At 37.4% G+C, this 27,468-nt stretch overlaps 2 protein-coding genes across 2 annotated transcripts in view; both read left to right on the top strand.

Moving 5' to 3' along the window:
- Positions 1–24,361, top strand: part of LOC100484820 (E3 SUMO-protein ligase RanBP2) — a 78,185-nt gene extending 53,824 nt beyond the window's left edge. Inside the window, 11 exon segments of the mRNA XM_034658906.1 lie at positions 109–2,510; positions 2,512–5,078; positions 8,151–8,321; positions 8,968–9,060; positions 9,572–9,750; positions 16,038–16,242; positions 17,693–17,794; positions 21,208–21,353; positions 22,042–22,315; positions 22,448–22,782; positions 23,158–24,361. Coding sequence (XP_034514797.1) covers positions 109–2,510; positions 2,512–5,078; positions 8,151–8,321; positions 8,968–9,060; positions 9,572–9,750; positions 16,038–16,242; positions 17,693–17,794; positions 21,208–21,353; positions 22,042–22,315; positions 22,448–22,782; positions 23,158–23,463 — 6,780 coding nt within the window. The 3' untranslated portion in view covers positions 23,464–24,361.
- Positions 24,362–25,985: 1,624 nt separating this feature from the next.
- CCDC138 (coiled-coil domain containing 138) overlaps positions 25,986–27,468 on the top strand; it is a 160,299-nt gene continuing 158,816 nt past the window's right edge. Inside the window, exon 1 of the mRNA XM_034657263.1 lies at positions 25,986–26,958. Within this exon, the coding sequence (XP_034513154.1) occupies positions 26,866–26,958 (93 nt within the window). The 5' untranslated portion in view covers positions 25,986–26,865. The remainder of the gene's footprint in view (positions 26,959–27,468) is intronic.

The raw sequence follows: 27,468 nt of genomic DNA, 5'->3' as shown, positions 1-27,468 counted from the left end.
TATAATGCTTTACCTTATAATGTTTGTGGTTTGTGAGAATTGGTTTGTATCTAGTTATCTGTAGTTTTGTAGACAACCTACAAAAATTTTAACTTTTTTTTCTTTTAGGGTCCAGTTTATGGCATGAATAGGCTTCCACCTCAACAACATATATATGCCTATTCCCAACAGATGCACACACCACCAGTCCAAAGCTCATCTGCTTGTATGTTCTCTCAAGAGATGTATGGTCCTCCATTGCGTTTTGAGTCTCCTGCAACAGGAATTCTATCACCCAGGGGTGATGATTACTTTAATTACAATGTTCAACAGACAAGCACAAATCCACCTTTGCCAGAGCCAGGTTATTTTACAAAACCCCCAGTTGCAGCTCATGCTTCAAGATCTGCAGAATCTAAGGTTATGGAATTTGGAAAAACTAATTTTGTTCAGCCTATGCCAGGTGAAGGAATAAGACCATCTTTGACAGCACCTGCACATACAACACAGCCAACTCCTTTTAAATTTAACTCGAATTTCAAGTCAAATGATGGTGACTTTACCTTTTCTTCACCGCAGGTTGTGACACAGCCCCCATCTGCAGCTTACAATAATAATGAAAGCCTTTTAGGTCTCTTAACTTCAGATAAACCTTTGCAAGGAGATAGCTACAGTGGACCAAAAGCTACTCAAACCATTGGACCTCGAAATACTTTCAGTTTTGGAAGCAAGAATGTGCCTGGAATCTCATTTACTGAAAACATGGGTCCAAATCAGCAAAAGAATTCTGGTTTTTGTCGAAGTGATGACATGTTTACTTTCCACGGCCCAGGGAAATCAGTTTTTGGAACACCTGCACCAGAGCTGGCCAACAAGAGTCATGAAACAGATGGAGGGAGTGCCCATGGTGACGATGATGATGACGGCCCTCACTTTGAGCCTGTGGTACCTCTTCCTGATAAGATTGAAGTAAAAACTGGTGAGGAAGATGAAGAAGAATTCTTCTGCAATCGTGCAAAATTGTTTCGTTTTGATGCAGAATCCAAAGAATGGAAGGAACGTGGAATTGGCAATGTAAAAATCCTAAGGCATAAAACATCTGGTAAAATTCGCCTTCTGATGAGACGAGAGCAAGTATTGAAAATCTGTGCAAATCATTACATCAGTCCAGATATGAAACTGACACCAAACGCTGGCTCCGACAGATCTTTTGTATGGCATGCTCTTGACTATGCAGATGAGTTGCCCAAACCAGAACAACTTGCCATTAGATTCAAAACCCCTGAGGAAGCAGCACTTTTTAAATGCAAGTTTGAAGAGGCCCAGAACATTTTAAAAGCCTTAGGAGCAAATGTAGCTACAGCAACAAATCAGGCTATGAGAATTGTAAAAGAACCCACAAGTCACGATAGCAAAGATATTTGCAAATCCGATGCTGGAAACATGAATTTTGAATTTCCGATTGCAAAGAAAGAAGGGTCTTGGTGGCATTGTAACAGCTGCTCATTAAAGAATGCTGCAACTGCTAAGAAGTGTGTATCATGCCAGAATCTAAACCCAAACAAGAAAGAACTCCTTGGCCCACCATTAGTTGAAACTGTGTCTGGTCTTACTGTTGGCCCAGAAAATACTCCAGATAGATTTGCATCAATGACTCCAAAGAAAGAAGGTCACTGGGATTGTAGTATATGCTTAGTAAGAAATGAACCTGCTGTATCTAGGTGCATTGCATGCCAGAATGCGAAGGCTGCTAACAAAAGTGGATCTTCATTTGTTCAGCAAGCTTCCTTTAAATTTGGCCAGGGAGATCTTCCTAAGTCTGTTAACAGTGATTTCAGATCTGTTTTTTCTACGAAGGAAGGACAATGGGATTGCAGTGTATGCCTCGTACAAAATGAAGGAAATTCTTCAAAGTGTGTTGCTTGTCAGAATCCAAGAAAACAGAGTTTACCTACTTCTTCTGTTTCAGCATCTGCTTCTTTTAAGTTTGGTACTTCAGAGATAAGTAAAACCCCAAAGAGTGGATTTGAGGACATGTTTGCTAAGAAGGAAGGACAGTGGGATTGCAATTGCTGCTCATTACGAAATGAAGCAAGTGCTACAATATGTGTTGCTTGTCAGAATCCAGGTAAACTGAGTCTATCCACCTCTGCTGTTCCAGTTCCTGCCTCTTTTAAGTTTAGTACTTCAGAGACAAGCAAAGCTCCAAAGAGTGGATTTGAAGGCATGTTCACCAAGAAGGAAGGACAGTGGGATTGCAGTGTTTGCTTAGTGCGAAATGAAGCAAGTGCTACCACATGTGTTGCTTGCCAGAATCCAAGTAAACAAAACCAGCCTACTTCTGCTGTTTTAGCACCTGCCGCATCAGATACATGCAAGGCTCCAAAGGGTGGATTTGAAGGCATGTTCACCAAGAAGGAAGGACAGTGGGATTGCAGTGTTTGCTTAGTGCGAAATGAAGCAAGCGCTACCACATGTGTTGCTTGCCAGAATCCAAGTAAACAAAACCAGCCTACTTCTGCTGTTCTAGTGTGTCTCATCGGATACATGCAAGGCTCCAAAGGGTGGATTTGAAGGAATGTTCACCAAGAAGGAAGGACAGTGGGATTGTGGCATTTGCTCTGTGCAAAATGAGAGTTCTTCCTTAAAATGTGTGGCTTGCGATGCCTCTAAACCAGCTCATAACCCTGTTGCAGAAGCTCCTTCAGCTTTCACATCGGGCTCAAGAACTAAGTCAAATGACTCTTCCGGAAGTCAGGTTGGAACAGGATTTAAAAGTAACTTTTCTGAAAAAGCTTTTAAATTTGGTACTGCAGAACAAGGATTTAAATTTGGGCATGTGGATCAAGAAAGTACACCTTCATTTACATTTCAGGGTTCTTCTAATACAGATTCTAAGTCAACAAAAGGAGGATTTAGTTTTTCTGTCCCTATGTCTGCTGATGGATTTAAATTTGGCATTCAGGAGCCTGGAAATCAAGAGAAGAAAAGTGAAAAGCCCCTTGAAAATGACACTGGTGTTCAGGCTCAGGATATCAGTGGTCAGAAGAATGGTAGTGGTGTGATTTTTGGTCAAACTGGTAGCACTTTTACCTTTGCAGATCTTGCAAAATCAACTTCAGGAGAAGGATTTCAGTTTGGCAAAAAAGACCCTAATTTCAAGGGATTTTCAGGTGCGGGAGAAAAATTATTCTCATCACAAAGTGGTAAAATGGCTGATAAAGCTGACACTTCTGCTGACCTTGAGAAAGATGATGATGCCTATCGGACCGAGGACAGTGATGACATCCATTTTGAACCAGTAGTTCAGATGCCTGAAAAAGTGGAACTTGTAACAGGAGAAGAAGATGAAAAAGTTCTTTACTCACAGCGGGTAAAATTATTTAGATTTGATGCTGAGATAAGTCAGTGGAAAGAAAGGGGTCTGGGGAACTTAAAAATTCTCAAGAATGAAGTCAATGGCAAACTGCGAATGCTGATGCGAAGAGAACAGGTACTAAAAGTGTGTGCTAACCATTGGATAACAACTACGATGAACCTGAAGCCTCTGTCTGGGTCCGATAGAGCCTGGATGTGGTTAGCGAGTGATTTTTCTGATGGTGATGCCAAACTAGAGCAGCTGGCCGCAAAATTTAAAACGCCAGAGCTGGCTGAAGAATTCAAGCAGAAATTTGAGGAATGCCAGCGACTTCTATTAGATATACCACTTCAGACTCCTCATAAACTTGTAGACACTGGCAGAGCTGCCAAGTTAATCCAGAGAGCGGAAGAAATGAAGAGTGGATTAAAAGATTTCAAAACGTTTTTGACAAATGATCAAACAAAAGTCACTGATGGAGAGAGTGAAAGCTCTGATGCAGGTGCTGCCAGTGCCTCCGATACAACCAGCAAGCCAAACCCCGAAAACACGGGGCCCACACTTGAGTGGGACAACTATGATTTAAGGGAAGATGCTTTGGATGATAGTGTGGGTAGTAGCTCTGTACATGCTTCTCCATTGGCAAGTAGCCCCGTGAGGAAAAATCTCTTCCGCTTTGGTGAGTCAACAACAGGATTTAACTTCAGTTTTAAGTCTGCTTTGAGTCCGTCTAAGTCTCCTGCCAAGTTGAATCAGAGTGGGACCTCAGTCGGCACTGATGAAGAGTCTGATGTTACTCAAGAAGAAGAGAGAGATGGACAGTACTTTGAACCTGTTGTACCTTTACCTGATCTAGTGGAAGTGTCCAGTGGTGAGGAAAATGAACAAGTTGTTTTTAGTCATAGAGCAAAACTTTATAGGTATGATAAAGATGTTGGTCAGTGGAAAGAAAGAGGCATTGGTGATATAAAGATTTTACAGAATTACGATAATAAGCAAGTTCGCATAGTGATGAGAAGGGACCAGGTATTAAAACTTTGTGCCAATCACAGAATAACTCCAGACATGACTTTGCAAAATATGAAAGGGACAGAACGAGTGTGGGTGTGGACTGCTTGTGATTTTGCAGATGGGGAAAGAAAAGTAGAACATTTAGCCGTCCGTTTTAAGCTACAGGATGTTGCAGACTCATTTAAGAAAATATTCGATGAAGCAAAAATAGCCCAAGAGAAAGATTCTTTGATAACACCTCAGGTTTCTCGTTCAGCCACTCCCAGAGAGTCACCATGTGGCAAAATTGCTGTAGCTGTATTAGAAGAAACGACAAGAGAGAGGACAGATTTAATTCAGGGTGATGACACAGCAGATGCAACTTCAGAAGTTGGAGAAGCATCTAGCACGTCTGAAGCAACAACAAAAGCAGTGGTTTCTCCTCCAAAGTTTGTATTTGGTTCAGAGTCCGTTAAAAGTATTTTTAGTAGTGAAAAATCAAAACCATTTGCATTTGGCAACAGTTCAGCCACTGGTTCTTTGTTTGGATTTAGTTTTAATGCACCTTTGAAAAATAGTAGTGAAATTAGTTCAGTAGTCAAGAGTGGATCTGAAGGAAAAGTGGAACCTAATTGTGAAGAGTTGAAGAATTCAGATAGCAGACAATCTTCAGATGGCAAAGTCAAAAATCTCTTTGCTTTTCCAAAGGAAGAGTCCTCAACTAATTACACATTTAAAACACCAGAAAAGGGTAAGCACTTAGTCTTTAGTATAAGCAGAATTTTTCTTCCACTGATTTGTAAATATTTTACTTAATGCATATACTCCTTGTAGGTAAGATACTAATATTTTAGTAAAGGTTGGGTCATAAACATAGTGCTTTGTGAACAGCGAAAAAATAATGGTACAGATTTTTTTTTCTCCCTAAATCTGTTTGCCTATGACTGTTTAAACAGCAACAGAGAATGTGGGTGTAAGTTTTTTAGATTTGACTAACTGGAAGATACTTATATCATGTTTAGTGCAGAGAACAAGAAACTAATACGATACCAAAGTTGAGTGACTCATGTACTTGAATCAAGAGCATTAGCTCGAGTTTGATTTTCTTTTTAAGTGTTCATTCTTAAATGTATTCTTGTCACTCAAAAAACATGGTACTGAGATGTTTATATGTTATATAAGGTAGTCTTTCCACTATTTATTAAATAAGCAAAGAATGAAACTACCAGGATAAATGAATATGTAAGACAGCCAAATTGGTATAAATTGAGGGACTCCGGCTTTTTATATTTTAAAATTACATTCACTTTGATTCTCAAAATGTTTAAAAAATGAAATACTCTTTATTTTCTAGGATTTAATTTTAGCCTTTTTAAATCTAATCCAATGGCTTTTTGGACCAGCATCCCTTCCTCACAGCCTGAGAACAAAGGTATAGAGCTAGTATTCTCAGTATGAGATGATGTCAGGTTTTTTTAGCAGCTGGTAGTCCTTAGCAAAGTAATTGGCTGTATGAAATTAAGTACTTAACACTAAAGTGTGCATGTTAAAAGAATGTCTGTTTAAACAAGTACTTTTTTTGACTGGTGGTGTATAACACCCTTTAATGCTGTTTTGGGCTTTTTTTTTTAATGTACTTGAATGACATGTTTTCTCACTGTTGTACAGCATTATTTCGAGTAGATCCATTTGGTCTTTACCTTTCGCTGCTTTGTACTTCTTTATTCTCTTATTTTCAGCTCTGCTTAATGAAGACCTGGGTTTTTTCTAACATTTATCTTTAGCCAGGATGTCTGCTGGCATGTATACAGATGGAACAGAGTTTCCCTTTAAGGTTATCCTTTTGGACAGGGTTTAGAAAAATTCCTATTTGAAAGTAGATGCCATTTTTAACAGCCAAAACATTACATACCTGGTATGTTATAAAAGTAAATGGTATTAGGGTGGAATAATAGAAAGTGGGGGATCTGTTGAAGACCTTCAAGAGCAAGGTTAAGGGAAATGAAAACTCTGGTAGGTTCTAATAACATCTTGAGCAACACAACTATGTTCAATGATAAAATGACAGTCCTTGATTTGGGGGCCCTTGACAGTCCTTGATTTGGGGGCCCTTTACTCAGTCACAATACTAGCTAAAGAAGCTTTTAACCCTCATTCTTAAGGATGTATTCTTTGGGAAATGTGAAAAGTGTGGACTTTTTCCTATAAATGACACATACTTGCATGCATACTCTGGGACCCTAAGTTAAGAATCCCTGGCCTAAGAGCAGATATGTAGGACAAAGAACCTTATTCTGTTTCAAGTCCAAGAATGTCACTGTCCCAAAGGACCTTAGAGATGGAGGTTTCAAACATGAGGAAACTGAGGCCTGGGCAGGCTATCTGAAATTCCCAAGTTGTCTTTACCAGCTAATAGCAGAATTGGAGTAAGAATCTATATCTTAAGAGTGTTGTAATTGATATGATGTTTTTCTAATTGAGGAGAGTAAAAGGCAAATTTAACATTGTAAAAGGGCTCCAGTTATCTAGATCAGATCAAATATGACCTGTGTATGTAATTAAGAATTTTCTAATAGTCACATTAAAAAATAGAATAAAAAGAAACAGGTGGGGGAAAAAAGCAGGTGAAATTAATTTTAATCTATTCAGTTACATTATATCTGAAATACCATTTCAAGTTCTAATCAGTATAAAAAATAATGAGATACTTCATAGTCTGGGTTTTTTTGTTTTGTTTTGTTTTGTTTTTTTTGGTACAAAGTCTTCAAAGTCCAGTGTGTTTCTGTTTTTCTTTTTGTTTTTTTTTTTTAAGAGAGAGAGAGAGGGAGAGCCAACAAGAGTGTGCTTACAAATGGGAAGGGCAGAGAGAGAGTGGAGGAGACAAAGAATCTCAAGCAGACTCTGCACTGAGTGTGGAGCCTGACACAGGGCTCAATCTCATGATCCCGAGATCAAGACCTGAGCCGAAATCAAGAGTTGGACAGTTAACCAGCTGAGCCACCCAGGTGCCCCCAGCGTGTATTTTTATACTTGGAGCAGGACTCAGTTTAAACTAGCCACATTTCAAGTGCTTCGTGGCCACATGTGGCTAAGATACCATATTGGACAGCACCAGTTGGTACATGATTTATCTGTTCCTTTTGCCAGATATTTCTCTTTATAGACCACAGTGTATTTTAAGAATCCCTTTTTTCTTTGTGTTTTGCTTTTTTGTTGTTTTTCATCTGTAAAAATCGTCTAAGATTCTTACAGTATTACTTACACCTAGGATAACAGTGGTTTTAATTTAGTTTTATATGTTATCATGCTTGGAAATATGCAAAACTGGTTGTAACTCTGATCACCTGCCATCTTTGGCAATTAGTAACTTTCCCTTGTAGGAACTAATCAAGGTTAGCTTTGCATTAGTTTCATATTTATACTAATCTTTGCTCATGATTTCTGTAAGTTTTTTTGGTTGTTGCAAATGCATGGGTATTTTGCTAAACTGTTGTTTGGTATGCCAAATATGGTTATGGCAGCACTATTTAAATACCTTTTACAATTATAGCCATTAAAAGTAATTTTTTTTCAATGATCAGTGAGTAAATGGAAGTATTTTTTTGGTTTTAAATAGATTCTGTGTTCGCTAAGGGTTTTGACAGAACGTTAAATCAGGCTTCTAATTCTTTACAGAGCTCTGTCCACATCAGAGTTTATGTTTTTTCATCACTATGCTGTTTTAACCTAAAGATAAGTTCCGTGGTTTTGTTTTCAGTTACGATATTGATGTTAATACCTATTTAATATCTTGTCTTTATAATTTTTTGGACTTGTTTTATAGCAAAAGAGAAGGAAAAACCTGAAGATCCTCCCTCAGATGATGATGTTCTCATTGTATATGAGTTAACACCCACCCCTGAGCAAAAAGCTCTTGCAAGCAAACTTAAACTTCCTCCAACTTTCTTCTGCTATAAGAATAAACCAGATTATATTAGCGAAGAAGAAGAGGATGGTAAGTCTTTTGTTATTTTAAACACATTCTTTTCATGCTAATCTTAGTAATGGGGGTTATGGTTAAATTATTTTAAGTCTGCCTCTTAGAACCCTTGTAGGTAGGATATTTATTCTCATTGTATGTGTTGTAAATAGTCAATGGATGTAATGATCGAAACAACTGCATTTATTAAGTGAGGATTTTGTGGATGGCATCCATAAGCTGAGCAGGCATTTTGAGAATTGAAAGCAGTCCTAATTTCCCTGTTGACTTAGAGGTCTGGGAGAGTAATGAGGCAGATGGGTGTTTGATTATGGAAAACTTTGTGAGCCATATCAGAGTCTTTAAGTAGGGGAGTTCCATGCTCAAAGTTTCAGTAGGACCAGTTGAGTTTAGTGGTGTAGAGGATTGGGTTGTGGGATGTGGAGATTGGAAGATGAGCTAAAATGATATGGTAGAGTAGCTCAAACAAGAGGAGAGCCTGAATGAAATTTCTGTAATGACAGGGAGGCATTAGGAATATAGAATTGGCAAAATTTTGTGTTCTTTCAATGTGGGAGTAAGGGAAAGTATGAAGTTGAAGGATAATTCCTAGATTTCTGGCTAGAAAAATTCTGAAACTTATTAGAAATTCCTTGTTTAATAAAATCAATTAAACTTTAAGATGAAGATTTCGAAACAGCTGTCAAGAATCTTAATGGAAAACTGTATCTGGATGACTCAGAAAAATGTAGACCATTAGAAGAAAAGCTAACAGGTATGTTAAAATCACTAGTTATAATGCTCTTACAAATTTTATTTATTCATTCATTCATTTGAGGGAGAGAGAGAAAGGGAGGGGGAAGGAGCAGAGGGAGAGAGAAAATCTTAAGCAGGCTCCGTGCCCAGCGCGGAGCCTGATGTGGGTCTCAATCTCAGAACCCTGAGATCATGACCTGAGCCGAAATCAAGAATCAGATGCTTAACCAACTGAGCCACTCAGGTGCCCCACTAGTTATAATATTTTTAAAAATTTTTAACAGGAATCTTCTAATCTGATCATTTTTATAATTACCAGTTTTACTTATGTACTGTTTCTCTGGTGTTCTAAAATATTTGAAAATAATATGAAGTGTAAAACATTGTTTTCTTGGTGATCCTTGTTCTCCATTACCATTCATAGGTATTGCTCTCTGGGTCTGTAATCTGTAGATTATATTGAGAACCATTTTGGAGAGTAGTTGGATTTCTTGTAACTTTCTTTTGCTTGTGTTCTGTGGGATTTTCAGATAATGAAAAAGAATGTGTTATTGTTTGGGAAAAGAAACCAACAGTTGAAGAGAAGGCAAAAGCAGATACATTAAAGCTTCCACCTACATTTTTTTGTGGAGTCTGCAGTGATACTGATGAAGACAATGGAAATGGGGAAGACTTTCAATCAGAATTTCAGAAAGTTCAGGACTCTCAAGTAAGAGCACCTATGTGTTATGGCAAGAAAATGGATTAGGATCTACCAATCAGCTTTGACCAGAGAAAGAGGAATTTTGTTCTACATAGAGGACTGTAAAGGTTCACCCCTTATGTATATGTTGGATTTTTGTGGGGATGGGAGAGATGGACTGAGCAGATATCCCTAGGAGTGTTTACCGCAATACTAAGAATGATATTAAGTAGTTCATTTTTCTTTTTTTTTTTTTTAAGATTTTATTTATTTATTTGACAGCGCTAGAGACAGCCAGCAAAAGAGGGAACACAAGCAGGTGGAGTGGGAGAGGAAGAAGCAGGCTCATATCGGAGGAGCCTGATGTGGGGCTCGATCCCCATAACGCCGGGATCACGCCCTGAGCCGAAGGCAGATGCTTAACCGCCATGCCACCCAGGCGCCCCCTAAGTAGTTCATTTTTCATGCAAGTTGGTTTATTCTGTGGTGGGCAGAGTGACTAGGAAATAACATTTGAGACCTAGTTCCCTTGGCCTATACCTTACTTTATCTATTTCATGATTTGATTACTTTTGTAGTGATAATTTTAGTAGCTATCAACACCTTGGTTATCTTTTTTTTTTTTTTTTTTTCAGATTGAGGTCTGTAATTTTCATTTTGTTATATTAGTCACCATACAGTACATCCCCAGTTTTTGATGCAATGTTCCATGATTCATTATTTGCGTATAACATCCAGTGCACCATGCAATATGTGCCCTCCTTAATACCCATCACCAGCCTATCCCAACCCCCCAACACCTTGGTTATCTTAATTTGTATTCCACAGAAAATAGAAGACAAGGTCCCTGTCTAGTAATTGCTTACAATCTAATATTGGCATGTATTCACAATGTTCCCGCCCCCTGAAGTAATACTGTTTTGTTGTTGTTTTGTTTTGTTTTTGTTTTTTTGTTTTTGTTTTTGTTAGAGATATGGTTAAAATGAAGTAGAGCCCTGGAATTAGTTACAAATGTATTGGTTTATTTAAAGGATATGTGGCTAGAGAGAGATGTGGTGTAACACATGGCCCGAGTCTGTAAGAAATTTATTGTTCTTCATAATCTGAGTGAGGAGTCTAGCTGGCCACCTGGGATGTGTAGGTTTAAACTTAATTCATCAGTACACATATAATTAATGACCATGAGCTGATGTAACGATACCACTTTCTTATTTATAACCGAATAGATTTATTTGTGGAATTCTGAAGTTTTTGCAGCAGTGGCCTCACTGTGTTCAATCTAAAGTGTATTTCAAATCACTCAACAGTTTCCCTGGACTCATTGGAAGTACATGGTATTTAATGGCTGTTACTTTAATTCCTAGCTGCTAGAGGCTTTATCATGTAGTTATTCATTCAACAAGTACAGTACAGTCATATTAATAAAAATTTGGATTATTACAAATTTTTTTTTAAAGATTTTATTTATTTATTTGACAGAGAGACAGCCAGCGAGAGAGGGAAAACAAGCAGGGGGAGTGGGAGAGGAAGAAGCAGGCTCCCAGCGGAGGAGCCCGATGCGGGCCTTGATCCCAGGACTCCGGGATCATGCCCTGAGCTGAAGGCAGACGATTAAGGACTGAGCCACCCAGGCGCCCTTATACAAATTTAAACAGTGATTTAAACATGGTCTCTTATGTGCAAAACTTACAATTAGTTATTGATTTAAAATTTATTTTAAAACTTTAAAACTGAAAAATAATTTCAGTACTGATGCACAGACTGAATTGTACATCATTTATTCTTTTTCTACCTTGTGGTGCCACTTTAGCTGGCGCACAAGGACTTGGTATCTTTTGGCAGTATTTTGTGAACCACGCTGTTTTATAAGAGTTGAAATACCTTATTTGAGGTGACAATTGTATTATTTTAAAACATTCATCATTGTTATAAATTAAAATACCCTGTAACACTCTCATAGTGTTCATTAAATAGTAGTACTAGTGGCTATCCAAAAATACTTTTGGTACCAAAGTTAAATATGATAAGTCTCTATAAAGTTGAAAAAAAATGCCACAATAAAGTATACGTTTTGGAGGAGAGCAAGTACCCTTTGAAACACAGAGATGAAACAGAAAACTAAAAACCATTAAAGCTCTAAAATATGCTCTGAGAGATGTAGATTTACACTCTTGGAATGCATTGTTCCTGCTTTACACTCAGTTTAATTCATTTTGAATATGATATCCATTGCATAAAGTGCCTGTGTACTCTGTTTATAAGCGTTTACTGTGAGCTAGCACTGTGCTGACAATCGGGGATACAGTACTGAACAAAACAGAAGTAATTTGATTTGTTTGTATTGAGTTTTCCATTCAAGGACTCTAAGGTGAGGCTGGATTAGGAACTGAATTAAAACCCATTCCCCTCACCCAAGCAATCTACGGCTAACATTTATTGTGATATAATTCACATACCATATAATCCACCCATTTTAAAGTATACAATTCAGGGGCGCCTGGGTGGCACAGCGGTTAAGCGTCTGCCTTCGGCTCAGGGCGTGATCCCGGCGTTATGGGATCGAGCCCCACATCAGGCTCCTCTGCTATGAACCTGCTTCTTCCTCTCCCACTCCCCCTGCTTGTGTTCCCTCTCGCTGGCTGTCTCTGTCTCTGTCAAATAAATAAATAAAATCTTAAAAAAAAAAAAAGTATACAATTCAGTGGTTTTTTAGTATATTCACATGGTCGTGCAACCATTATCAGAATCAATTTTGAAGAGTTTCATCACCCCAAGAAAACCTTTAACCTCTAGCAGTTACCACCCTTCTGCATTTCCCCCTAGCTCCTCCAGCCCTGGAAACCACTGATGGACTTTCTGTCTCTATATGTTTGCTTATTGTGGACATTTCATATAAATAACTCATGATGATATATGGCATTTTGTGTCTGGCTTCTTTGACTTAATGTTTTCAAGTATACCTACATTGTAGCATATATATGCATTTATTGATTTTATGGCTGAATAATATTCCATTGTATGGATATATCACATTTCATTTATCCATTCATCTGTTGATGGCCATTTGGGTTGGTTTTACCTTTTGGCTATTAGGAATGATACTGTTGATAGCATAAGACATTTGACAGAGTGAATTTTCTTTTCCTTGTGCTTCGGGTATGTTAAGGACTTTGTTCATTTGTGGTAATTTTTTTTTATTTATAGAAGTAAAATTCACTTTTTGTTGTGTGTGTGTGTCTGTTTTCTCCAAGTTCTTACACGTGCCCGAATTCTTGTAATTCCCACGACAGACAAGATACATAGAATAATTCCAACACCTCCCCAGATTTCCTTCGTATCGTCCCTTTGTATTCAGATCTTCTCCTACCCATATCTTTTAGCAGCTGTTGATCTGTTTTCTGTTTCTGTATTTTTGCTTTTTCCAGACTGAACATAAGAATGAAATCCTACAATATATAATCTTTGAAAATGGCATTTTTCACTTAGCATAATGCGCTTGAGATTTGTCCCAAGTTATTGTGTGTGTAGTAATAGTTTGTTCCTGTCTATTCCTAAGTAGTGTTCCATTCTGTGGATATATCAGTTTACTCGTTGATCCATGGAAGGTTGTTTGCAATTTATTTTGCTCTTTTTCTAGTTTCTTAAAGTGGAACCCTAAATGACTGATTTAAGACTGTTCTTCATTTCTAGTGTATTTAATGCTGTTAAGTTTTTTTTTCTAAAACTGTTCAGCTCCCTCCCCAAACTTTTACTATGTGGTATTTTCATTTTCATTCAGTTAAAAATATTTATTTTCCTTGATCTATTCTTTTGATACATGCATTAGATAGTATGTTGCTCCCAAATATTTGGCGATATTCCAAATATCATTCTGTTATTGATTTCTAGTTTAATTCCATTACTGTCTGTGAACATACTTTGAGTAATTTCAGTGTAGGCTTAATTAAGGCTGTTTTGGTGATTGTTGTGCACCAGGAATGTGTAGTCTGCTCTTTTGGGGTAGTGTTCTATGTTAATTAGCTCAAACTAGTTGATGCTGTGTTGTCCAAGTCTTAATATATCTTTGACTAATTTTTTGTTTCTTTGTTCTTTTTATTACTGAGAAGACTGTTGCTAGGCATAATTGTAGATTTGTCTGTTTCTCCTGTTAATTTTTGCTTAATGTACGTAGTTAGAAAGTGTTCCCTCTGCTTCTGTCTTCTAGAAGACATTGTAGGAATTGCTATTATTTCTTAAATGTTCGATAGAACTCACTACTGAAACCATTTGGTCCTGGAAGGATGTTAATTGATTGGTGATACATTTTCTTTAATAGAGGTAGGCCTATTCGGATTATCTGTTTCTTCTGTGAGTTTTGGTAAGTTGTGTCTTTCAAGGAATTGGTCCATTTCATCTATTTTATCAAATTTGTGGGTATAATGGTGTTCATGAAATTCATTAAAATTTATTACCTTTTTAATATCTATCACTTAAAAGTGAGTAGTGATGGCTCTTGTTTCATTTCTTTTTTTTTTTTTTTAAGATTTTATTATTTATTGGAAAGAGAGAGCATGAACAGGGAGAGCGGCAGAGGGAGGGGGAGAAACAGACTCCCCACTGAGCAGGGAGCCACATGAGGGGGCTCAATCCCAGAACCCCAGGATCATGATCTGAACGGAAGGCAGACGCTTAACCGACTGAGTCCCCCAGGCGCCCCTTGTTTCATTTCTAATATTAATAATTTGCATCTTCTTTCTTGTTTTCTTGGTTAACCTACTAGGGGTTTATCAGTTTTTATTGATCCTCTAAAAAAATCAGCTTTTGATTTTGTTGATTTTTTTCTCTCTTAATGTCCTGCTTTATTGATTTCTGCTATACTTTTCATTTTTTCTTTTTGCTTTAATTTTATATTGCTTTTTGTTCTCTAGTTTCTTAAGGTGAAAGTTCTTTGATTTTAGATCTTTTTTTTCCTTTTCTTAAAGATTTTATTTTTTTTTGAGAAAGAGGGAGAGAGCAGGAGCCCAGGGGAGAGGCAGAGGGAAAGGGAAAAGCAGACTTCCCACTGAGCAGGGAACCAGATGCGGGGCTCAGTCTAGGAACCCTGTGATCATGACCCCACGCAAAGGTAGGCGCTTAACTGACTGAGCCACCCAGACACCCCATTGATCTTCTTTTTTTTTTTTTTTTTTTAAAGATTTTATTTATTTATGTGACAGAGATAGACAGCCAGCAGAGAGGGAACACAGCAGGGGAGTGGGAGAGGAAGAAGCAGGCTCTCAGCGGAGAAGCCTGATGTGGGGCTCGATCCCATAATGCCGGGATCACGCCCTGAGCCGAAGGCAGGTGCTTAACAACTGCGCTACCCAGGCGCCCCCCCATTGATCTTCTTAATATATGCATTCAGTACTGTATAAAGTTTCCCTTTCTTGCTTTTGTTGCATATTATAAGTTTTGATAAGTTGTTTCATATTCAAAAATATTTTTAATTTATCTAGAGACCTTTGGATACATGTTTTATTTTAAAAAGTGTGTTGTTTAGTCTCTAAATATTTGGGATTTCTCTAGCTATATTTCTGGTAATAATTTCTAGTTTAATTCCTTTGTGGATCAAGTATATACTTTCTTTGATTTCTGTTCTTTTGAATTTGTTGAGGTGGCGTTTTATGGGCCAGAATGTGGTCTTTTTTGGGTAAGTGTTCATGTGAGCTTTCTGTTACTGTATTTTCCAGTTATAAAATTCCCACTTGACTCTTTTTATACCTCCAATTTTTTTTTTTTTTTTTTTTTTTGCTGAGAACTTGTTATCTTTTCATTTGTTTTAAAGAGTATTTGTCCTTACACCCTGGAGCACTGTTACAATAGCTTCTTTAAAGTTTTTTTCTGATCAGTCAATACCTGGTTCATTTCATGACATCCCCCACCCCCTGGCCAGGAAGAGTTGGCTTTTTTTGGGGACTTTTTTCCATCTCTGTCATTGGCAGCTTCAGGTTTGGAACTGCTCTAGCACCCAGGTTGGAATATAGGTTGGTGGGGAAGGAAAAACCCTGGAAGGTTCTTACCACCAGTTTATACCTCAGGTCTTGGAGTTCTTAATCCTCCTGCTTTCATCCACCTTTCAGAGGCTTTTTGTACTTGCTTTATCTGTTTCAGTCCAGTTCAGTCGTAGGCATTGGGAAAGATGGGATGGAGCATGGAATGGGAGAGAGTGGGTGAAGTGTGCTTATTCCATTTTGTCCAGAACGCCCAAGTCCTCAATTTCTTTTAAAATAGGATATGTGATCCGTTTTGTCAGTCAGTATTTAATGGCATGGTTATTTGTTACTTCCTCTTTGCAGAAATCCCAGAATGTGGAAATAACTAGCACGGCTGACAGTGTGTATACAAGTGGGACTACAGTGACTGTACCCTTTTTATGTAAATCTGAAGAACCTGATTTTATTACCAAATCTGTTAGTTCACCACCTATTTCTTCTGGAACTGTGGACAGACCTGTAGATTTGTCTACTAGAAAGGAAAATGATGCAGATTCTACAAGCCAAGGTAAAATTTGATATGTCTATAAAAAACCTTCTAGGCATACATTATATAAGGTGCACCTACCTACATGTATGTTTGAGAAAATAGACTCAAATGTCAATTCTAAAAACTCCCTCCCCTTAAAAAACACATTTTGAAATGTATAAAAGAGCATGAGATATTTGTAATAATAACCAGAAAATTATACTGCCTTGTCAACAAAGATAATAAACAATGTATTTTTATTGTTAGAGTTGTAGTTTTTAAGGAATATGAAGCATTGTGACTCTGACCTTTCTACCTGAGAATAAATGACAATAGTTTTGTTTATGTGGAGATTTTCTTTGTGATAATGGTCTCATTTGAATATTATTTGAATTATCATTGAAGTATATTACAATTTATATATGAAGTAATTGTAGATATTACCATAAGGTGGTTAAATTTTTGATACTACTTCAATGTCTTTTTCTCTACCTGCTTCATTAAATTTTAATCAGTTATAGTAATTAAGATCTGATATGCTTTCCTCCTTGTTTTTCCATTTCAGTTGATATTAGAAGTGGGGAATCTTTTAAATTATATTCCTTTATAATTGCTTGTCTGTATTACGTAATTTGTTTCAGAAGTAGTCTTTTTTTTTTTTTTTTTTTTAAAGATTTTATTTATGTGACAGAGAGACAGCCAGCGAGAGAGGGTACACAGCAGGGGAGTGGGAGAGGAAGAAGCAGGCTCCCAGCGCAGGAGCCTGATGTGGGACTCGATCCCCAAAAGCTGGGATCACGCCCTGAGCCTAAGGCAGACGCTTAACGACTGCGCTACCCAGGCGCCCCATGTTTCAGAAGTAGTCTTGAATAATGCACAATTACTACAATTATAGGCACTTGAGAGTCTTAATATGTTAGACAGGAAGTAATTGCAGACCTAAAACCTCATATGCTTTCAGATAATGAAAGTAAGGCTTTAGGACTCTCAGAGATCATCTACACATTGTCAGAATTAAGACCCCCAAACTCCTGGTGACTGTAGAAAAGTAAGCTGTTCATTTTTTGGTGAGCTTATTTAGAATAGAGAACAGAAAAATTCTTTTATGTAGATCTTTCCTAAAACCCTACCTGTGAGTGAATGTTAGTTTTAGATTATAGAAGACTCTATAAAGCAGAAACTGTGTAGCTCTATTATCTGGCTTAGTACAGATCTACATTTCATTTTAAAAAAAGATTTTTGGTATGCTTTTTGTGTAGTTTTCCATGAGAATAGAACCTGTAAACTTAATACTGAGGAAGTTCAAAATTGGGTGTATTTTGTAACTTTTCTTTAGAGAAATAACCGCAAGACAGACACTGTACACCACACACCCAACCCCTTTGGTAGCATAGAACATCCCACTCCCATTCCCGCTGGGTCCTGGGTAAAGTTTTGATGTTCATTATATATTAAATGAAATATTAAATCATTCTTTTCCTTTTGCCAGTGGAAAGCAAAACAGTTTCATTTGGATTTGGAAGTAGCACAGGGCTGTCATTTGCAGACTTGGCTTCCAGTAATTCTGGGGATTTTGCTTTTGGTTCTAAAGGTAAGATCAGTAGGGGAGATTTTAATGATCATGTTACAGAATCAAGCACAACTGAAGAACTAGTCCTTTGCCACAGTGTTGTCACTAAGTTGGACATTTCTTCCCTCATCTCCGCCTTCCATTTTTTTTTTTTTTTTTAAGATTTTATTTATTTATTTGACAGAGATAGAGACAGCCAGCGAGAGAGGGAACACAAGCAGGGGGAGTGGGAGAGGAAGAAGCTTCTAGCGGAGGAGCCTGATATGGGGCTCGATCCCATAACGCCGGGATCACGCCCTGAGCCGAATGCAGACGCTTAACCGCTGTGCCACCCAGGCGCCCCATCCACCTTCCATTTTGTTTAGAGTTTTAATAAGGAAGGGCTTCTGTATTTTGCTATTATTTTTGACATTTATTAATATAAACCATAAAAATTTTCTTTTAATTCACTATAAATCCTATTGATAGTCTTCCCCATCCTGAAATGTAGAACCAAAAGTTTTGGAATTACCTTGATTTTGGTGCATTGTTCTTTAATTATACTTTTGGATTTGGTTTTTGTTATTATTTCAAGATTTGTGCATCTGTATTTTTTAAGGAGATGATTTTATAGTTTTCTAGTTTCCTTGATTGAGTTTGAATATAAGGGTTGTGCTAATTTATCATGATAAATTTATGGTTGGTGAGGTTTCCCATCTTTTTCAGTGGTTTTCTGTTTTTAGTGCATTTTGTTACATTTGTAGAAAATAATACATTACTTGATTGTTTCAAGTTTATTGGCATATTACTTTCTCATTCTTATAATGACTTCCATGTATCTGATTATAGCACCACCTAAGTTGTTCTTATACAGGATGCTTGATTGTGGAATAAATATTATTGAAGATATATACTTACATGATTTATCTAATTCATAATAGTGTTCTTCCCTCTCACATGCTTACACTTGTTTCGCAACACCCTCCACTTACAGAAGCACATGTAAAACTTTCAGAAATTACCTTCAGGTATTTTTTTGTTATGCTGGAATTCATAGCTTCACTGATGTCAAGTTGCTTTATTTTTGTTTTAATGCCTGAAGTCAGAGGATAATAAGCCCTATAGTGGATAAAGTTATCCACACACAAAAAATTTCCAATGTGTTAGGTTGCTTGTTATTCAGTGTAACCTTTTCAAAGTGCTCTATCCCTACTGTGCAGTTAAGTGTGAAATAGGCTAGACTCCAACCTCAGGACATTTACTCCTTATCACCACTCGTCATTTTTCAGTGAGACGATTCACCAAGCTCTTTGTTAAACAAATTTCTTTCTTTGTTTTGATCTTAGATCTGACAGGAATTTGTGCTGCCTTTTCAAAGAAGTACCTTTTGGTTTTGTCAGTTCTCCGTTTGTTTGTGTTTTTGATTTATCTTTAGATTTTGTCATTAAGTATCTTTAAATTAGTGTTGTTTTTTTTTTTTTTAAGAGGTCATAAATCTCACCAGGATTGGGTATCTTTTTTTTCTTTCTTTCTTTCTTTTTTTTAATAACTTGTTCCTGGCATTGTATGGACCTTTCTGATTTTAAATTTTTTGTTGTAGTTGGTTTTTTAAGTTCAGAGGAATCTTTTTTCTCCTTGTTATCTTGCATATTCTTTTTCTGTGGTGATTCTTTATCTGTTCATTTTTTGCTGTGCCTTTGTTTCTTTTTTTAAAAATTCATTTTCTTTGCAAGTTCTGTTCACATAGATATGTGAACATGTCTGTTGCGTAATATTTAATATAGAATCTAAGAGAATAATAAGGGTGTTCCTGTTTAGAAATCACCTGCCTTTGTCAATAATCACTATTTTTATCATATTTCTTTCAGATTTTGTAATGTTTTCATTAAACCTGGACACGTAGTGGAAGTCTCCTGTGTACTATTACCTAGAACTGTTATTGTGAAATTGGTATTATTGACGTGTATCTTTATATTTTTACTGTAAAATTCTTCCTCCTGGTCTCTTCAAAGCAGTGGTTTTCAGAAAACCCTTGGCTTCGTATTAGAATTTCCTGGGAGGTTTTTTGTTTTTTTAAACACCTATTGGGTTCTTTTGGGCATGGTAGCCCAGGCATTGATACCTTACAAGAGTTCCTGTGTGATTCTAATAATTTATTAAGAACCATTGAGACATTTTGGAATTTTCTTCCAAACCTTTCCTAGGGTCTTTGGGGATAATTAAAAATTTTCTCTGCTTGGGAGATCCTGAACCAATTTTGTTTTCTCTTCTTCGTTTTTTGTTTTTAAGAGAGAGATATTGGAAAGAGAGAGTGTGTGTACACATGCAAGTGGGGGGCAGAGTGAGAGGGAGAGAGCATCTTAGCTTCACGCCCAGCACAGAGTCTGTTCTGGGGTGCGATCTCACAACCCTGAGATCATGACTTGAGCCAAAGTCAAGAGTCAGTTGCTTAACTGACTGAGCCACCTAGGCATCCCTCTTTTGCAATATCTTCCTAAGAATTTTTGTTTTCTGTCTCTTTTTAAAGTTTTTTTTCCTGTTTTTTTTCTCCCCACTAGATCTGGCTTTGAGGGAGTTACTGTTAAATAGTACTCTTTGTGCTCTCTTCAAGGTGCTGAGTTACTTTTTGAATGATCTGTGATATTTTTGCCTTCTTAAGAGTTTTTAACACTGGATGTAGGTAGAATTTTCTAAGGTAGTGATTCATCAACAAGTGATGAAAAGTTAAGAGGTGTTTCTTTCCTCTAGGATAGTGAGGAATGTATTAGCAGGCTGGGCCATCTCAGTTGAGATGGGGATGAAGAAGTAACTAGTTTTCATCTTCTTCAAGGTGTAAGAGAGAATAACAGTCTTTCTTTCAATGCATGGGAACAGGGAGTCTTCAGCCCTAGTAGCCTAGTATCCCTTGAGGATAGCTGGAGTCAGTGAGCTTCTCCCGGTGCTACCATCTACCACCTGGCCAAGAAATCTAAGCTGCAACACAAGTTACTTCAGGAAGAAGTTGAGGTAGAAAAGCTATAAACATGTGATTAGGCTTCAGAAGTAGCAGGTGTCCCTTTTTGAGAGGACATTTTTAGGTTCAGAAGTTATTTTTCACATGTGATAAAGTGTTTTATGAAGTTAAAATTACCTTTGGAGCTGAGCTAATTTTTCAAAGTTCCAAGATACATATTTTTAAAAACATGCTTCATTATTGAAAGTTCTTGGGTAATTTAGTATCATGAAATTTGCCTAAGGTTCAGATGATCTTATCTTTTTAGCTCAAAGCATAAACAGTACTAAATGTACTGTCTGCCCACTATATGAGTTAAACTTGTCAGAGTAATATAATTTTAAGCATTTTTACTAAAAGTATATGTCATATCATTGGAAATTATAGGCCTCAAGAAAGTAACAGGGATTAAAAGCATATAAAATTAGATACCACTGTTTAAATATCCTAATTTATTCATCAGATAAAAATTTCCAGTGGGCAAATACTGGAGCAGCTGTGTTTGGAGCACAGTCCACTAGTAAAGTTGGCGAAGATGAAGATGGTAGTGATGAAGAAGTAGTTCACAATGAAGATATCCATTTTGAACCAATAGTGTCATTACCCGAGGTAAATATTAAAGAATGGAACGCTTACTAATAACTTCACATTTTAAGTTTAAAACTTGACGTAGGCTTGATTTGTAGGACTAACTTTGTTTGCATTTCTTTCAGAATATTTACCCTTCAAATGGAAGCTTTTTATTATTTATTTTATATATATGTAATATATGTACTTTATTTTATATATATATATAAATTCTACATGAAATTGTTGGGAAGAACTAAGTTTTTCCATATGTTTTTAGAATATCTTGTTTTCATAACATAATTCTGGGAGTAAAAACGTATCCAATCTCTTACTTGCCAAAATTCTTTCAATAAAAAGTTAACTACATTTGCTGGACAAGAATGGTATTTTAGGCAATTACTTTGTCAGTTTTCAACTACAATCAGTAGTTAATATTTCTCTTTAAGAATACTTTTTGAAACCTCTTCTGTCCTATAAAAGAATGTATTTACTTTCCAAAAGGAGGAAGAATACTATATAAGAGAAATGGTCATGACAGATCAGGTCTTTACTGCTTCATCCAAATCAAATATATTCCTAGCCCTTGGATATTACCATTTATCTTGATACTGTAGTTCAAATTCCGTTAATGTCATTGCAAAGACAATATCATGAGGAATTTGGATCTTTGGAATTTGTTATGTAATATGTTAAAAGCAGCAGCTTATAATTTTATCTGTTGTCATAGGTAGAAGTAAAATCTGGAGAAGAAGATGAAGAAATTTTATTTAAAGAGAGAGCCAAATTGTATAGATGGGATCGAGAGGTCAGTCAGTGGAAGGAGCGTGGTGTAGGAGACATAAAGATTCTTTGGCATACAATGAAGAATTACTATCGGATCCTAATGAGAAGAGACCAGGTTTTTAAAGTGTGTGCAAACCATGTTATCACAAAAACAATGGAATTAAAACCCTTGAATGTTTCGAACAATGCTTTAGTTTGGACTGCCTCAGATTATGCTGGTGAGTTCTACATTCAAATGCTACTTTTCACTTTTTTGGACTTTTCTAAAATCCATAACAAATATGTAAGACAGTTTATAACCGTTATTTTGATATTAAGGTCCATCCCTGTGTTGTTTTGTTGTTTAATAGATGGAGAAGCCAAAGTGGAACAGCTTGCAGTGAGGTTTAAGACCAAAGAAATGGCTGATTGTTTTAAAAAAAAATTTGAAGAATGTCAACAGAATTTATTGAAACTCCAGAAAGGACAAGTATCACTGACAGCAGAGTTATCGAAGGAGACAAATCCTGTGGTGTTTTTTGATGTTTGTGCAGATGATGAACCTTTAGGACGTATAACCATGGAATTATTTTCAAACATTGTTCCTCAGACTGCCGAGAACTTCAGAGCACTCTGCACTGGAGAGAAAGGCTTTGGCTTCAAGAACTCCATTTTTCACAGAGTAATTCCAGATTTTGTTTGCCAAGTAGGTATTTAATTGTATATCACAGTTGAAATCTAGAAAAGTGAACTGTACTAACTTGGGAAATTTGAGTGCTTCTCTTCACCTGGAATTTTCTTAAGATTTCTTTAGCTTTTCTGTATATTAGTTGGTGTCACCACCGAACTTCTGTCCCCACAAAAACTTTCAACCTAAAATGATTCAAATTTCTAATACCTTGAAACATGCTAGATGTTGAAGGTGGGAAAAAGACCTTTTCATTTTTGTCTTTCAAAAATGGGTATTTCTTAGTTTTCAAACCACATTCTCAAGCTGTTTTTAGGACTAATGTGTAGTGGTAGATCTGTGTCTATTTTATTATTTTATTCAGAATTCTTATTAATTGAAATCTTCTTTCAGGGGGGAGATATCACCAAACATGATGGAACAGGAGGACGGTCTATCTATGGAGATAAATTTGAAGATGAAAATTTTGATGTGAAACATACTGGTCCTGGGTTACTGTCAATGGCCAATCGAGGTCGGGATACCAATAATTCTCAGTTTTTTATAACACTGAAAAAAGCAGAACATTTGGACTTTAAGCATGTAGTATTTGGGTTTGTTAAGGATGGCATGGATACGGTGAAAAAGATTGAATCATTTGGGTCTCCTAAAGGGTCTGTTAGTCGAAAAATTAGTATCACAGAATGTGGACAGATATAAAATCATTGTTTTTCATAGTAAATTTTACCTGTATAAACAGTTGAATTGAAGCTTAGCTGTTGTGACAATATGGTAATTATGTTCAGCTTTTGAAAATGGACGTTTCCAATGTATAAATGTAAAATTGCAGCTTATAGCTGTTGTCACTTTTTAATGTGTTATAATTGACCTTGCATGGTGTGAAATAAAAGTTTAAACACTGGTGTAAATCAGGTGTACTTGTGTTTATGTACTCCTGACATATCTGTATTAAAATGGAATAATACTAATCTTGTTAAAAGCAATAGACCTTCTCAGACTATTGAAGGAATATGATATATGCAATTTAATTTTACCTTTTAAGATATTGGACTTCCTGCATGGATAAACTTAAAATTTGAATAAAGGGACCACAACTTGGATAATTTTTATTTTAGATTTGAAATATATTTGGTAATTTTAACGATTGGTGTGCTCATTTATGCATAGAGACTCCCTTATGAATGGGTAGAGCCACAGAGGGTAGAGACTTAACCAAAGTGCTCTTCTATAATCCTTGCACCTCCTGTATAGTTAAATTAACTTTTAAGTAGAGTACCTTCTTTTCTTAAAATGATATGTAGTTTCCTGTGCCCTTTCAAAGGTATTAAATTAATTTTTACATTTTAAACAAGTATTTCCTTAGTTTTTTTTGTTTTTGTTTTTTAACTTTTCTGTCATCTGTTTCTACTACCTCAAACTGCAGCTTGGTTCTGATAGAACTTGAATTTTCCCTTGCAGTTATTGTGATAAAGTATGACTATTTTAAAAAGGTCTATACCATGTTCTTTGGTTAAAGATTTGCTTTATACTAGATTGTTGCAGTACCTTTTTCTGGTGAATTTTGTAGCAAAAATAAAGTGACAATTGTTAACAGCCATGACATTTAAAAAATTTATTACTTGTGCATCTAGTTGTCTGTTCATTCTAGAGCCAAAGTAAGGAGGACAATTAAAGTTCTGTAAATCAGACTGCCACATATTTCCAAAGCTCCCAAGAAAGCGACTTCTTTTCAAGTTTGGTACATACACACAAAATTTATTTGGGAATGACTAGTATCAAAAGTTAGGCAAACTGCTAAAAAGGCCGCAGAGGGGCGTGGCCAGGGAGAGAGGGGGAGATGTTCTCATCAGCCTATTGAATATATAGCTACAAAGAATCTAGAGCACAAAATTTTGTGTATTCTGATTACCAACAGTGACTGCCTTCTACCCTCCTGTGTTCTTCCCATCTCATTTTGTTTAGTGGAAGTGGCATTTATTCCGTTGTTTGGGGATTTGGAAATAGGTTATCATATAATACCTGTTCAGCCACCAGATAGAGGAGGAGGGGGATGTCATGTGTGGTGTGTATAATGAGTGATGGAATACTGTAACTAAATCCACTTGGCCACAAAGCTAGGTAACTGTTTAAACCTAGTCCACTGTATCAGTTGAAATTACCTGAACCTTTAAGAACACCGTGGACTGGGGCGCCTGGGTGGCACAGCGGTTAAGCGTCTGCCTTCGGCTCAGGGCGTGATCCCGGCGTTACGGGATCGAGCCCCACATCAGGCTCCTCTGCTATGAGCCTGCTTCTTCCTCTCCCACTCCCCCTGCGTGTGTTCCCTCTCTCGCTAGCTGTCTCTATCTCTGTCAAATAAATAAATAAAATCTTTAAAAAAAAAAAAAAAGAACACCGTGGACTACATATATGCACATTTAATATTAAGAATTGGCTTCTTTGGAGACCTGTGTAATATAAGTTGATATAAAGTGTGTTGTAGTTTTTCAGCTGGGACAGCTCATGCCTTTATCATAATTTTAGAATAAATTCCAAGCAAAGGCAAGTGTGTACCTTAGATATTTTTTAGAGAAATCAGGTTACGCTATTTTCTGTGCTGTCCTAAAACATTAAGACTATGAATTAAAGAGCTTTAAAAGTTAATGCTTGGACCAAAAATTTTATTAAATGACATGTAAACTGTTTTCCAGTATTAGTATTCCAAAGATGATTAAAAGATGGTTTGGGGCATTAATGACAAAGACTTTGTGTCACATTTCAGGAAAGGACTTTGTGATTTCTCTTTGTTATTTAATTGCTGATGTAGTATAAATCGACAACGACATGTACTTTTTCCCCCAACTGGCTCGACTTTATATTGTCTTTAGAAATCTGTTTAAAACAGAGTATAAAAATTATTTGTACACGAAGTAATATTTGATGTCAAAGAGTATTGGTATAATTTTCAGGTAACTACTTTATTAAAATGATCTTCTAAAACTTTGGCATTTGAAGAACTTGAAAGATATTCCAGAGAATCTAGGATTTGTTGGTCCAGACGTGCTGTTGAACATTCACAATTTAGAAAAATAAAGGATCACTGTAGTTTAATTGTATAAATGAGAGAAATTAAGTGGTTATTCAGTTACTCCTTTCAGTTAGACTGTTTAATAGAGGATTTAGGCTGGTATACCATCCCAATAAATATTGAGCACCTATAAATGTTTGGCCCTGTTCTAGGTATTGGGAAAAGCTGTTAAAAAAAGTACATGCTCTTACATTCATTACATTCGTACAGGGAACTTACATTCTAATACCGGTTTTTAATACACATATGGAACCCAGGTCAATGGCAAGGGAAATGAGGGAGTAGTCCTTTTTGAGCATTCTTTGCTTTGCAGTACGATATGTTCTTGATTTTTGCCTCTTTTTAGTTAGTAAAAGCCATTCCGATTTTTTTTTTTTTATTTTCGTATGTCCAAACGCACCCTAAATACACGTAAGCTGTATTAGAGGCAAGAGGGGGTTGCCACAGTCAGGTTTGGTCCATCCTGGTGGCACGTCGTCTGTGGACGTAGCGTGTGCGCATTCCCACATGCATGCTAGGCGCACAGGTAACGGAGAAAGTGGGGTCTTCCCGCGAAGCCATGGGAGTGCCTGAGGCTATGGCTGAGCGCCCTCCTGTGAGGGGCCACACCTGCTAAGGTGTCTGCTGGGGACGATCGTATTTTTCGGTGCCTTGGACACGACCGAGGAAAACAAGCAGCAAAAACTTTTTAAGATAAAACGCCATTTATCAGCCCGAATAACTCAGTAGTAAAAGGATTAGTCATTAAAAACGTCTGTAACATAGTATAAAGAGTGAGAGACAGAGGGACTCCAATTTGCGCGCTTCTCCCTCGCCTCCGCCTTTGGCGGCTCCCGGGTTCCGCTTAAGCGGCCGCGCTCCTGGGAGCCCTCCGCCCTCCGCCCCCCGCCCTCCTCGGCGTTGCGCTTGACCCCGAGGGGCGGGGCGTGCCGTGCGTCACGTCGCCGTTCCGTTACGCAAGCTGCGCCCCTGCGCTCCCCGCCGCCTCGTGTTTGAAGCTGCGCACCGGGAGACAACGGTGGCATCGGCGCGCCATGGAGCCGAGGCTAGTGAAGCCGCCGGGGCAGGATTTGGTAGTGGAGCGTCTCAAAAGCCGCTACGGATTAGGGGGCAGCCGCTTCGCCGAGGTGAGGGCTCGCCCTTCACCTCGGCCGGTCCCTGTGTCCGTGGGCCAGTTCCTGCAGGTGTGAAACCGCTCGCCCGGCAGCGGCGTCCGAAGCCTCCGCGCCGAGGTGCGGAAGGCCCCCGGGCGCCCCTCTGCGGGCCTCGAGCCGCTCTGCTGGAAGCCGGGTTGGCGAAAGGTAGCCTGAGGAGCGGAAGTCCTTTGTGGCCGCAGATGCTCCGTATGTGGGAAAAACAAGTTCTCTATCAGGAAAATTCCTTCACCGTAAACTCTTGAAGGTTTATGATGTATCAGACATGGTGGTATGACGCTTTTATTTACGGTGACTTGTGTGGAGTTCAAAAAGCAATTTTAATTCCTTTAAAAACCTTCCTATTTGGACGTAATTCCAAACTTAAAGTTGGAAGAATTCAAAGAACTCTTCTGAACACTTCGTTTGGCTTCACCAGTTGTTAACATTTTGCCACATTTGCGTTATTATCTTCCTAGTTTTGACTTTACATACACAGATTTT

Source organism: Ailuropoda melanoleuca, chromosome 4, assembly GCF_002007445.2.
Source record: "Ailuropoda melanoleuca isolate Jingjing chromosome 4, ASM200744v2, whole genome shotgun sequence".
Lineage (NCBI taxonomy): Eukaryota > Metazoa > Chordata > Mammalia > Carnivora > Ursidae > Ailuropoda > Ailuropoda melanoleuca.
The sequence above is the reverse complement of the archived record's forward strand: the minus strand, read 5'-3'. Positions and strand labels throughout refer to the sequence as shown.